The 13,675-nt window shown below is 40.9% G+C and overlaps 2 protein-coding genes across 7 annotated transcripts in view; both read left to right on the top strand.

Moving 5' to 3' along the window:
- Positions 1 to 5,455, top strand: part of corin (corin, serine peptidase) — a 64,209-nt gene extending 58,754 nt beyond the window's left edge. For 3 of the 6 annotated variants that reach the window (XM_057319420.1, XM_057319422.1, XM_057319419.1), the window contains 6 exons: positions 3,218 to 3,346; positions 3,430 to 3,479; positions 3,555 to 3,729; positions 3,815 to 4,086; positions 4,349 to 4,482; positions 4,565 to 5,455. In XM_057319420.1, coding sequence (XP_057175403.1) covers positions 3,218 to 3,346; positions 3,430 to 3,479; positions 3,555 to 3,729; positions 3,815 to 4,086; positions 4,349 to 4,482; positions 4,565 to 4,747 — 943 coding nt within the window. In that variant the 3' untranslated portion in view covers positions 4,748 to 5,455. The remainder of the gene's footprint in view (positions 1 to 3,217; positions 3,347 to 3,429; positions 3,480 to 3,554; positions 3,730 to 3,814; positions 4,087 to 4,348; positions 4,483 to 4,564) is intronic. The other 3 variants (XM_057319425.1, XM_057319424.1, XM_057319423.1) reach the window with 2 other exon arrangements.
- Positions 5,456 to 5,879: 424 nt separating this feature from the next.
- LOC130545092 (neuromedin-K receptor) lies at positions 5,880 to 13,277 on the top strand. Its single transcript, XM_057319426.1, has 5 exons — positions 5,880 to 6,892; positions 8,388 to 8,576; positions 8,673 to 8,823; positions 9,699 to 9,895; positions 11,293 to 13,277. The coding sequence occupies exons 1-5, from the start codon at positions 6,537 to 6,539 to the stop codon at positions 11,528 to 11,530; spliced, it is 1,131 nt and encodes a 376-aa protein (XP_057175409.1). The 5' UTR covers positions 5,880 to 6,536; the 3' UTR covers positions 11,531 to 13,277.
- The last annotated feature ends 398 nt before the right edge of the window (positions 13,278 to 13,675 follow it).

The raw sequence follows: 13,675 nt of genomic DNA, 5'->3' as shown, positions 1-13,675 counted from the left end.
TCACGCAAATCGCAAGTCCAGTACGGTGTACCACAGGGCTCAGTCTTAGGGCCTCTGCTCTTCGCATTATACATGCTACCTCTAGGAGATATAATAAAGCGACACGGAGTTAGCTTTCACTGTTATGCTGATGATACTCAACTTTATATCTCCTCGAAGCCTCATGAAACACAGCAGTTCCATCGAATAATGGAATGCATAGTCGATATAAAAAACTGGATGAGTAACAACTTTTTATTACTGAACTCGGACAAAACGGAAGTGTTACTTATTGGACCGAAAACTGCTATAAGTAACAACCAAGAATACTGTTTAACTATTGACGGATGTTCCATAAAACCCTCGTCGTCAGCAAAGAATCTTGGCGTTCTATTCGATAGTAATCTGTCATTTGAGAGCCACGTCGCCAACACCTGTAAAATTGCGTTTTTCCATTTTAAGAATATATCTAAACTACGTCATATGCTGTCAATCTCAGATGCAGAGAAGTTAATTCATGCATTCATGACATCAAGACTAGATTACTGTAATGCACTGTTAGGTGGTTGCCCTGCAGGCTTATTACAAAAACTCCAATTGGTCCAAAACGCGGCAGCTCGAGTTCTTACACGTACAAAAAAGTATGAACATATTAGCCCGGTTCTGTCAACCTTGCACTGGTTACCTATAAAGCATCGCGTTAACTTTAAAATCTTGCTTATTACCTATAAAGCCTTACATGGTTTAGCTCCTCAGTACTTGAATGAACTCCTTTTGTATTACAGTCCTTCACGTGCATTACGCTCTCAGGCGTCCTGTCAGTTGGTAATACCTAGAATTTCAAAATCAAGTGCAGGTGGTAGATCCTTTTCCTATCTAGCGCCTAAACTTTGGAATAGTCTTCCCTGCACTGTCCGGGAGGCAGACACACTCTGTCAGTTTAAATCTAGACTAAAGACGCATCTTTTTAATCTTGCATACACTACTCTTCCATAATATAAATCTTCAGAGGGTTTAGGCTGCATTAGTTAGATCAACCGGAACCAAAAACACAACTGATGTACTTGTTGCATCAAAGAGTACAGAACAGTACTCTACTCTCAGCCAGTCTTGTCTCATTGTTCCAAGGTTACCACAGCGAGCAGGATGCAGTTCATGGCCTGACCTGATGGTAGAGCGGAGAATGGGAAGTGGGGACCTGACAAGAGCTGAGATGATAGAGCTGGATAAAGAAGGACGCGGTCTCTTGACATGTCTTCACCACAAAACTTCAAATGCTATTAGATTATTAATGATAATCTTAAACTATAATTTATTTTATTATTAAGTTTATTTATTTTATTTAGCCTTGTTGTGCAAGTTCTCTGGAGCTTGTGCAGAGGCAGCAGCTTTTGCCAGAGGGGAACTGGAATCCCCTGGTTGGGCCTGGGTTCTCCTGAGGTTTTTTTTCTCGATTAGAGTTTTGGGTTCCTCGCCACCGTTTGCATACTGTTTTTGCACTATCTGCCTGACCGGGGGGGCTGCTTTAGAATCTTAAAGTTTTACTTAATTAATATTGCATATAGGAATTTATTATCTGTTATATTTGACCTGTGCTTCTCTCTCCTTTATCCTAAATGTGTGCTCTCACTGAGCGTGTGTGTGTGTGCGTACTTGTCTGTGTACGTACGTGTGTGTGTGTGTTGTGTGTGTGTGTGTGTGCGTGCGCATCCGTGTGTGTGTGTGTCTCTGTGTCTGTGTGTGTTGGTGCGTGTTGTGTGTGTGGAGTGTTTTGTGTGTGGGTGTGTCTGTCTTCTGTGTTTTCAACCTTTTCTTGTTTTTGCAGGTACAACTTTGATTGTTTTGCTTGTAGTCAATGTGTCTCATGTGCAGCTGCTTTGTAACAATGAAAATTGTAAAAGCGCTATATAAATAAAGTTGAGTTGAGTTGAGAGTTATCCTGCGGCTAGTAATTATCACATGAGAAAATAATTGTACACTAAATATTGATTAAATATGTTTAAGATCATCTGTTAAAAATCCAAACCTTCTATGAGAAAAGAAACTTCCAGGTAAACCCTAACCCCAATACTGTATATGGTAGCATTGCATAGTCCTGCATACAATTTCTGTTCATTTTCAATGTCTTTACATATTGAAAATAACAAAATATATAAAAAAGTAGAAATAGCTTAAAAGTGCAATAATGGTCAATAATACATTGCTCACTGAATTTAATTGACATTTATATTATACTACCAGCAACGTGTTTTTTTAAATATTAATATAATATTGGTAACATTATAACTAAAGCAATAATAATTCTCAAGGGTTAGGCTATAGAATCATAATGTTGAACTGTGTAAATGTACATTTTTATATAGTATATCAATGAACATTATAGTATACATAACGGAAAATGTAGTCAGCCTGTCATTATATTTTTAAACAAACCATAGTACACAACGTATTATCGATAGTATACAGAATGATATCATTAAAATACATTACAAATGATATCTATACAAGATTGTATAAGTCATGGAATAATTATACATGATAGTATACATAAGTCTGATGGTTTCGCTTTAGTTGAAAACTGTTTTATTTAAAATTATTTAAACTATTATTTGCTAGATCCTTTCATTGTGATTTTTCCCGCCATTAGGGGGCGGTGTGGCTCAGCCACATGATGTCATCAAATGCCGTTCTTTCTCTCGCCTCTGAGCTTTCAAGTGCACAAGTTAGTTTTGCAACGGGTTCATCGCGACAGTAGTAGCAAAAGTCAAGGCGGGAAGATTTGAAACTGCAGTGACAGATTTGAGAGGTTGTGGATGCCTGTTTGTGGTTGCAATTCAAATCTGAATCTAGGAAAACGTGTAAATATGTGCTATGCATTTGTATCTGCCAATGTATGTTGTAAATGCCAGTTTACACGTTTGTGACTATTTTCCTGCAACTTCAAATTCAGAAGACAGATTTGTGAGTTTTGTCCACGAGTGCAAATCTCAACATTCAACTTCAGTTTTTTATTTGACAAGTTTTCACATTGGGGCTGTGAGTGTACATTTTAGTGTACCGGTACAAATACTTACTTTACAAGTTCATAAATTAAAATTTACATGCTCTCAAGTTTTGCTACTGAAATACCTTCATACATTCCTCTCAACACAAACAATACTTAACTAAAGGAATTACTGTGTGTGTGTGTGCGTGCGTGTGTGTGTGTGTGTGTGTGTGTGTGTGCGTGTGTGTGCAGTTCCTCTCTCTCCACACAGGCAGTTGAGGCCGAGTCTTTCTCTGTGATACGCAGACGCTGGCTGCACGTCCACCCAGACTGGAGTCAACATGAAACGTCTCCTCTTCAGGGCCTACTAGAAAAGAGAGGGTTTGTGTGTGTGTGTGTGTGTGTGTGTGTGTGTCTGTGTTTGGTTAGTTTATGCTGCTAAACATCATCTTCATCATGTTCAGGCAGAGTTGTCCATCACACACGAGCGTCTCGCTGCAGTGCCCTAAAGACGGTAAGAATGTGTGACACACAGAAGAGGCTCTGTCTCTTTCTTTCTCCATTTGTCTTTATTTCTCTATCACTTCAGACTGTGGGCGTCGCCCTGCAGCTCGAATGGTGAAGAGGATTCTGGGAGGGCGTACGAGTCGCCCAGGACGTTGGCCATGGCAGTGCTCTCTTCAGAGTGATCCCAGCGGCCACATCTGTGGCTGTGTGCTCATTGGTCGTAAATGGGCCCTAACTGTAGCGCACTGCTTTGAAGGGTGAGGAACACAAATACGTATGAGCAGAAGAGTGAAGTGAGGTTGGACGGCACATTTAATGTCACGTGTTATGATGTGTGTGCAGACGGGAGAGTGCAGACGTGTGGAAAGTTGTTCTTGGGATTAATAATCTGGATCACCCTTCTCCATACATGCAAACACGACAAGTGAAAAGCGTCATCGTTCACTCGAGATACAACCGGGCGGTCGTGGACTATGACATCAGCGTGTTGGAGCTGGAGTCCGAGGTGGAAGTGACCAGTTACGTGCGACCCATCTGTCTTCCCGACCGCGGTCAGCTGCCCAAACCCGACAAATACTGCCACATAACGGGATGGGGTCACGTGGGGAACAGAAGTGAGTGTGGCCGCATACTGTACAGCTTTAAAAACATAACAACACGTCTTTTATTATTGCTCATTGATGAAATGTTTAATGCCTTCTCAAATAGAAGTGTCTGCTAGATTAATAAAGAAATGTCATGTTAAACCATTGTTTCTATAGTAAAACCATGGTTCGTTTTTGTAATAGTGAGAAGAGGTTTTGTTCACGGATGGATAAAATGCTTACGGATGCCTACAGGTAACTCGGTAACATGTCTTTGTTTTCTGTGTTTCAGTGCCCTTTAAGCTGCAAGAGGGTGAGGTGCGCATCATCTCCGTCTCACAGTGTCAGTCTTACTTTGACATGAAGACCATCACATCACGGATGCTGTGTGCCGGATACGAGGCGGGAACCATCGACTCGTGCATGGTGAGCGTGTGGTGTCCTCACAGTGACCTTGTGCCGTATGAGAGTGTGTGTGTGCTCAAACTGTGTGTGTGTTTGTGTCCAGGGTGACAGTGGAGGACCGTTGGTCTGTGAGGAAGACGATGGACGCTGGTCTCTCTACGGTTTGACCTCCTGGGGCTCTGTGTGTTTCTCTAAGGTCCTGGGCCCCGGCGTCTACGCCAACATCACTCATTTCACCGAGTGGATTGAGAGACAGATTTACCTGCGTACATTTCACCTGCTGTAGACCAAGCACAAACACACACACACACATAAGCACGTCGGCAAGGAGAAATGTCTCTGTGAACAAAAGAAATGAAGAGCACTTGAATTAGGGCGTTTAATGCTGATGTGTGTTGTGAGCGTGCGGTTACACACTGTTACTGTAGCGGTTTGCTTCCGTCTATTACGCTGTTGTTGAACTCATTGATTCAGCTGCGCGCACGCGTGTGCGTATGTATTAGAGCTGTTTCAAAGATCCTGCAACTGCAGCATTGTAACGCAACAGCAGTAACAATAGCAAGTTTGTGAGCATTTCACATTCACACTACATCACATTTGCAGTCTACACTGACAGAACAAAACCTCCTAAGGATCTAAAGTATGTTTTCAACCTGCTGTAATAGCAAGACACAGCTGAAAAACCGTTCCTTTCAGATTGTGTTGCTAATGTGAATCTCAGCTGGATTTTGTGCTTTTGACACTTGTGTGTTTAATTGTGTTATTGTTTTTTTACATAAAATGTGTGTGTGCGCGTACATGTGCGTGTGTGTTGCTTCTACATTTTAGTGCAACATTCCTTGTTTATTTTTTAAAGAATATTTTTCTACAGATTTTGTGCACATAAAGCAGTAAATCTGAACCTGATGTATTATGTTTTTAATGCAACGTAAATACAGTTTGTCATTTCTGCATAAATGCACATTAAAGATTTTTATCCATCACAATCGTTCTTTCTTTCTTACCTCTGTTCGTCAAAAGGGGGAGACACCGTGCCTTTGTTCTTTCAATGGAAGACGGAGTGAAAAGTACAGAAATCATAACTGAGAACTAAACCCGAGTGGAGACAATATTTTATATTTCAAACACGTTTACTCAACTCAACTATATTTATATAGCGCTTTTACAATTTTCATTGTTACAAAGCAGCTGTACATGAGACACATTGACTACAAGCAAAACAATCAAAGTTGTACCTGCAAAAACAAGAAAAGGTTGAAAACACAGAAGACAGACACACCCACACACACAACACGCACACACACCAACACACACAGACACACACACACACACACACAACACACACACACAGATGCGCACGCACACACGTACGTACACAGAGAAGAACGCGCACACACACACACGCTCAGTGAGAGCACACATTTAGGATATTTAGGATAAAGGAGAGACGTTTACCTAAATGAAATGATAATAATGATAATATTCCATACGTGTTAGACGTGATAAACAGATCATAACCCTACTATAAAAAAGGTAAAGTTCACCCAAAAATTTAAAATTATTTCATTTATTCATCCTCATGTCATTTTAAACCTGTACGAGTTTCTTCTTCAGAACACAAAAGAAGATATTTTGAAGAATGTGGATAATCAAACCACACCCCATTGATTTCCACAAAACCACAGAGACATTTCTCAAAATATCGTTCCACTGAAGAAATACTCACATGCAGATTTACAAACACATGAGGGGGAAAAATGATGTTCATTTTGAGCTGAACTATACCATTCAACATAAATATAACGTTTTTAAATAATAAATGTTGATATTATTAGCTTTTACATTTTTTCATCCATATATGTATAAATCTGTCCTATATCCAAGGTCAGTCGTTACTTAATCGTACACACAATCGTACTCTTCTTCACGTGATTTATTTACTCTGTCTGGTATTAGTTGGGGGGGTAGATGGGTGACACTTATTTAGCCACAGTGAAAGCACTTCACATGCAGCTGCTCCGGTGTGCAGACAGACACACACACAGACAGACAGACAGACCGACAGACAGACAGTGATGTCCTCATCAGGTAATGTCTCAAACTTCACCAACAGGTTCGCGCAGCCTCCGTGGCGCGTGGCGCTCTGGTCGCTAGCGTACGCGTTGGTTTTGCTCGTGGCCGTGACGGGAAACCTGATCGTAATCTGGATCATTGTCGCCCACAAGCGGATGAGAACGGTCACCAACTACTTTCTGCTTAATCTGGCGGTGTCGGACGTGTCCGTGGCCGCTCTCAACGCACTCGTGAACTTCGTGTACGCGGCGCACGGCGACTGGTACTTTGGTGATGCGTATTGCCGCTTCCAAAACTTCTACCCGGTAGCTGCGGTGTTTGCGAGCATCTACTCGATGAGCGCCATCGCCTTAGACAGGTGACGCACACACACGCGCGCACACACACGCACGCACGCACGCACGCACGCACGCACACACACACACATGTCTGGTTTACTATCCCCGTGGGGACAGTCCATAGGCGTAATGTTTTTTATACTGTACAAACTGTATATTCTATCCCCTATCCCTAACCCAACCCCACACACACACACACACACACACACACACACACACACACACCATCGCCTTAGACAGGTGACACACACACACACCTCTTGCTGTTGTTTTTATTGTGTGTCTTTCGTCACATTATTATTATGTTAAACTGTATGTAATGACCAACAGCAGAAATCGAGACATGCATGTTTTTACACATAAGCAGAGCTAGAAACTCGGGGGTTATTCAGGTGAATATACAGTACATATCAAATAAACTCTTCGAGGCTCATACAGAGACGAACGGGAGCAACAACTGGCAGGAGATGACGTGATGATCGCTTCAATGTTCAGTCTGACTTCATCTGATTAGACACAGATTATTATTATTATTAGTATCATTATACCAACATATAGCGAGGACTAGTGCTGTAGTATTCGAGTCCGGTCTCGAGACGTTTTTTTATGGTCTCGGACTTGTCTTGGACTCTTTGGTGTTTGCACTCGGACTTGACTCGGACTTGGTCATTGGTCTCGCCAAATGTTCTAGTCGGTCTCGTCCGAGTCCAGCGATATACGTTTTCTTTTCTCCTTCAAAACAAAACATTGATAGAGCATGCTTCTTGTGATCCGAAAACTGTTGCCGGTGTCGTGCCGAAAACACACTCCCTGCGAGATTATGCACCCCCCTCCCCACAATGGTTAGGGTGAGGATTTCGCAATAGAATACATGTTAAATGATTAATTACGTTAATATATTGCCTTACTTTTGCAAAGAAACATCGTTGCTTGTATCACTGCTATCCGCTGTCTCAGTAGACGACATCTTTTTTTACTGTTGCAGCCACCGTCGTAATTCGAAAGGGAGGGGTGGGCAAATGATTCGTTGCAAAACTATAATACAACGCTAGTGGCCGCTGATTTTCAAGAACTGCGCTTTTATGTATGTGGTCTTGTAGTCATGATTTTTTTTCTGTCTCTGTCTTGACTGTCTCAATTGGACTCGGTCTTGACTTGGACTCCAACCTCTCTGGACTCGGTCTTGACTCGGTCTCGACTAGTCCTGGTCTTGTCATGGACTCAACAACGGTGGACTTGACTACAGCCCTAGCGTGGACACCACTATAGAACCAACGGAAGATTAAAGAACAGTAATAAAAGTATTGGAGGATAGGTAGAATTACATGAGTTTGTAATATATATCTAATAAATGAAATATATAAAAGCGAGTAAAGAATAAGAACTGAAATACAACACAAAAGTATGTTCGTCTCTCTCAGATAAGAAACTCAAATCCTAAAATCTGTCGATGTGATTTCAGTACTTCCTGCCTCATCATGCAACTGATGCTGATGTCACTTCCTCTTTGTTCAGGTACATTGCGATCATCCACCCACTGAAGCCCCGCCTCTCTGCAACATCTAGCAGATGCGTGATCGTGTTGGTGTGGAGTCTGGCTGTGACTCTGGCGTTTCCTCTGTGTTATTACTCCACCACTCGAGTGATTCCACACCGCACGCTGTGTTACGTGGCCTGGCCGAGACCCTCACACAACTCCTTCATGTGAGACACTCTTTTGCTTGTTGTTATGGTGTGTGTGTGTTTTGTGAATTCCTAAACATTTATGAGACTGAAGGTATCCTGCGTGTGTGTGTTTAGGTATCATGTGATCGTGGCAGCGCTGGTTTATGTTCTGCCTCTAGCTGTGATGGCCGTCACTTATACCAGGGTCGGACTCACTCTTTGGGGGGGTGAAATTCCAGGACATTCCTCAGAAAATTTCCAGGATCATCTTCAGGCAAAGCGGAAGGTGCTCGCTCAGGGAACATGTCTGATAGCTGCACAGTGAAGCAGAACAAACCCTCTTTATTAAAACCACACCTATAAACAAAAGAGCTCGCAGCAATAATGCGTCAGGAGTTGAAAACTGTGTGATATACAGTAGCTTCATCACTCATGTGTTGGTGGTTTGTGTAGGTTAGCAGGAGCTGTTCATACATCACTTTGTGTGTGTGTGCGTGTGTGTGTGTGTGTGTGTGTTCATGTTTGTATATCCCGGTGGGGACCTAAACCTGAATACACACCAACACATGGGGACTCGTGTCACTGTGGGGACCAAAATTGAGGCACAAAAGCACAAAAGCTAATAAATTGTACAGAACAATATTTTTTTTAATCTAAAAATGCAAAAAGTGTTCTATGATCTTTAGGTTTAGGGGTAGGGTTAGGGATAGGGGATAGAATATACAGTTTGTACAGTATAAAAACATTACGCCTGTGGACTGTCCCCACGGAGATAGTCAACCAAAGCCTGTGTGTGTGTGTGTGTGTGTACGTGTGTGTGTGTGTGTGTGTGTGTGTGTGTGTGTGTGTGTGTGTGTGTGTGTGTGTGCGTGCGTGTGTGCGTGCGTGCGCGTGCGTGCGTGCGTGTGTGTGTGTGTGTGTGCGTGAGCGTGTGTGTGTGTGCGTGTGCGTGTGTGTGTGTAGCTCTTTGTTTGGGGCAGTTTGTTTGTGTCTGACAGGTGTAATTTCAGTCTTTGGTTTGTTTTTCTGAGTTTTGCTTTTGTTTCAGACTCATTAAACTGAACCATTACATGAAGTGAAGGCACATTGTTCTGCCACGCGTTACATGGACACTTTGGAACCGAATGTAAGCCGAATGGATATGTATGTTTGTGTTTTAAGGTTGTGAAGATGATGGTGATTGTGGTGGTGACATTCGCTGTGTGTTGGTTTCCTTATCACGCGTATTTCATCGCGACGGGTCTAAAGCAAGAGCTGAATAAATGGAAGTGGATCCAGCAGATTTATCTGTCTGTGCTGTGGCTCTCCATGAGTTCCTCAATGTACAACCCCATCATCTACTGCTGCCTGAACAGCAGGTAACACACAAACACACACACACATCTGCACTCACAGCATGTGTCTAATAAATAGCTTAGTTATTTCATCGGGGGACTGTAATGTTTTGTTTAGTTCTTTGTGTTTTCTGGTGAATTTGCTTTCACTTGAAATAATCTGATGAGAATGTCTCAAGATTATGTTAGAACAGTTAGTGTGAAGTCAGATTAAACTCAGCAGCACTGATGAGCATCAGTGTTTCCACAGATCTTCACATGAGAAGCAAGGAAGGTGTTTGATTTTTTCTTCATTTCTAAAAGTTGTTTATCCACGCTGTAGGATGGGGTTAGCAGCGCAATGGTCATGGGTTTGAACCCCACTGAAAATCTACTGATCGTACATGTACATGTGAATGTACTCTCTGCGTTCCAATGAACTGTTAAAGAGTCTGCCAAATGCATGAATGTTAAGGTTTTATAACAGTATAAGTGTATAAAAATGCTGTATTACTCTGTTTGTTTCTGCTGCATTACTGCATTTGTTCTGCTTCATCTTTGTATTTGTTTCTCAAAACTGTGAGTTCCATTGCCAAAGGAAGACTTTAATATCAAAGATACAATCAAAGACATAAAGCCGAGTTGCCTGCAGAACAACTGACATCTCTTCATTCAGCCGAGCTTAAATACTCGTCTTCTCAGGCACATGCCACTATTATGAATTACCATAGTAAGTAGAAGTAGGAAGAAAGGGTCTATTCTCTTACAGCCCAATTTGGTCACAAGCACATGTCGGAACAGGAGGCCTATTCTATAGCATCCTGATCGATTTTCAACATGTGATTATAATCATGTGAGCGGCAGACCCTCTCCCATCCTCCATACATGCAGGCATAGAAAACTACATCGCATAGGATAATTCAAATACATAATGGCAGAATAAGTTTATACATATAAGGGATTATTTTGGCTATAAAATCTTCAACATTGCATGCATGTCTGTTGCATTATTGCATACGTTTTTGTGCCTTACTGTGCTTGTTTCTGCTTCATTGCTTCATTTGTTTCTACTGCATTAGTTTGTTGTTGTTTTGCATTACTTTTTCTGTTGCGTTGGAGCATTTGTTTCTTTTGCATTTACCGTGTTTGCTTCTGGTGCATTGTTGCAGTTGTTTATGCTGTGTTATTGTGTTTGTTTCTTCTGCATCGGTGTGTTTTGTTTCTGCTATATTGGTGCATTTGTTTTTGATGCATAACTTTTTGTTGCATTAGTGCATTTGCTTCTGCTGTATCACTTCATTTGTTTCTGCTGAATTCATGCGTTTGCTTTTGCAGCATTGTTGCATTTGTTTCTGCTGCATTAGTGGGTTTGTTTTCGCTGCGTTGCTTTTTTGTTGCATTGTTGTGTTTTTTTCTGCTGCATTATTGTGTATATGCTGTAGGTTCCGTGCTGGGTTCCAGCAGGTCTTCCGCTGGTGTCCTTGCATCCAGGTATCAGACTATCAGACTGAGTTAGAGGTGCAGACGGCACGTTTCCAGCAGCACCGGCAGAGCAGTCTTTACACAGTGGCACGTGCAGACTCGTGCCCCGAAGCGAGCAGCACTCGGCGCAAGAGCTCGTACACCAGTCACCGTGGCGGCATCAACGGTCACCCGCAGCTGAATGCAGTTTTTACATAGTCACTAGTGGTTGACCGATATGAGTTTTTTTAAGGGCTGATATTGAAAACGATTTCTCTTATATATCGCTTTACTTTACGAATAGTCAGTCATTGAAAGAGTTGAGCTGAGGTCACAAATCAGATATTTGTATTAAAATATCTCAATTCATATGTGCTTTCATCAAACCCCAGTAGAATTACCACATATTGTCCATTGTGTTTCCATTCTGATTGAATTATCAAATGAAAAAAGGATTCACATTATGTCTTTAGATGTCATTAGAGGTTCCCGTATTTACCTATTAACTTTTTTTGTAAAGATACACAGTGGTGTTCAATAGATATCTAAAGATATCAAAATATCTAAAACTTCCTTAATCAATAAGAACTTGACAAGAGAAGTGACCTGAGACATTTAGTCTTCACTCTAAAAAATGCTGGGTTATTTTCAATCCAGCATTGGATCAAAAATGGATGAACCCAACCCACTGGGTTGTAAATTAACCTATGCTGGCTCATTTTAACCCATTGTAGGGTCAAATATAAACCATTTGGCTAAATTTAACCCAATGGTTGGGGTCATCCCTTTTGACCCAATGCTGGGTTGAAAATCATCCAGAATTTTTAGAGGGTTGTTTTATGAGAAATAATAAAAGTAAGTAAGTTTATGGTAAAAAACCTGTCAATGGGGTAAGAAAAATAAACTTTAACTAGGTACTTGAAAAAAAAGTTTATTTTTCTCACCCCATTGACAGATTTTGACTTGTTTTTTACCATAAACTTACTTCATTTTTATAAACTTCCTTATTTCTAATATTTTCTTTCATAAAACAAGACAAAATTGATCTTGAATCACTTTTCTTGTCCAAAAAGTTTATCTTGATTAGAGAATGTTTAGATATTCGTACTAGAAAACAAGAGAAAAATGTTTAGTAAGAATGTCGTTTTTTGCCATGTAGGCTAAGATGGACATTATTTCTATTTGGATCGGATGACTCACTCACTGGTGCATTTTGGTTTTGTACAAGTTTTATCAGTACCCTGGGGATCGAACCTGCAATCTTTGCATTGCTATCATCCCACCAATTGAGCTACAGGAACACATTTCTGTGAAATATTTAGTTTAACGTTTCATTTTCATTTTTAATGAAAATTTGTTATAAATTTTGAATGACTGTAAAGTAAACTCAGATATTTGGATCCCACTGTCAGTATAGTTATTTTTATTTGTTAGTTTTTTGACCTATTATGAAGTGTTTTTACTGCTAAATACATGTTCGGATCTGTAATGTGCAGATTGTTTTGTGGCAGCTGTATAATCCTGTTGGCAGTGTGTAGTGTCCCATTTCTTTTCATTGATCTGATCACAGTAGTGTCTGATACATCCCAGTGAACTGCTAGACCCGTCTGAACACAGTGAAGACAGATCATGTGTGTGCTAGATTAAAGTTCAGGTATGTTTTTGGACTGGTTTTTGTGCACAAGGACAGCAGATGAAACACTGAAGAGCTGACAGGTTGATCTGTGTAGAACTTTTGTACAGAAAGCTGAAGCAACCTTCATGTCGCTAACCAAAAACTTTGCACAGAAATCACAACCTGTTGGGTGACAACAGATCGGTGGAGACCTCCAGTCTGATACACTTAAGTGCTGGCTGATGCCTCTGTTGTTTTTAATGCTTTCTTTTTTATATCCTCATTTTTTCTTTAAAAGTGTATTGGTTCAGTGTTTATACCAAAAGTGTTCAAATAAAGTGTTGTGCTGTGTGTGTGTGTGTGTGTGTGTGTGTGTGTGTAGTTATTATCTTCACATGACAGTGTGTTGGGATCTTATCACAGACTCGTTCTGTCTTCACTCTCGTTTTTTTCTTGTGTCATTCTTGCTTCAGTCATTCATTCCTGAGCAAAGTGTGTGAATGTTAGTTATTCATGTATTGTTGGAATAGAAATGAGCATTAGACAAACACCAGAGACACAACATGAGACTGAACCTGAAATCACATCTTTCTTTAGCTGTGTGTGTGTGTGTGTGTGTGTGTGTGTGTGTGTGTGCGTGCGTGTGCGTGTTTTGTATGGAGCGAAAATTGTGCCTAAACTTAACAAACAAATCCAGCGTTTTGCAAACAAACGCAACCTTTTTTGAAAAAGAAACTAAACTCTGAAAC

The sequence above is a fragment of the Triplophysa rosa genome, linkage group LG21 (genome assembly GCF_024868665.1).
Source record: "Triplophysa rosa linkage group LG21, Trosa_1v2, whole genome shotgun sequence".
Lineage (NCBI taxonomy): Eukaryota > Metazoa > Chordata > Actinopteri > Cypriniformes > Nemacheilidae > Triplophysa > Triplophysa rosa.
The sequence above is the reverse complement of the archived record's forward strand: the minus strand, read 5'-3'. Positions and strand labels throughout refer to the sequence as shown.

What these genes read in the sequence shown, in the direction of transcription:
- LOC130545092 (XM_057319426.1), top strand. Translation starts at nt 6,537, where the DNA reads ATGTCCTCATCAGGTAATGTCTCAAACTTCACCAACAGGTTCGCGCAG. An exon ending in AGCGCCATCGCCTTAGACAG is followed by an intron (nt 6,893 to 8,387) that starts GTGACGCACACA and finishes CTCTTTGTTCAG; the next exon opens with GTACATTGCGATCATCCACC. An exon ending in CCCTCACACAACTCCTTCAT is followed by an intron (nt 8,577 to 8,672) that starts GTGAGACACTCT and finishes GTGTGTGTTTAG; the next exon opens with GTATCATGTGATCGTGGCAG.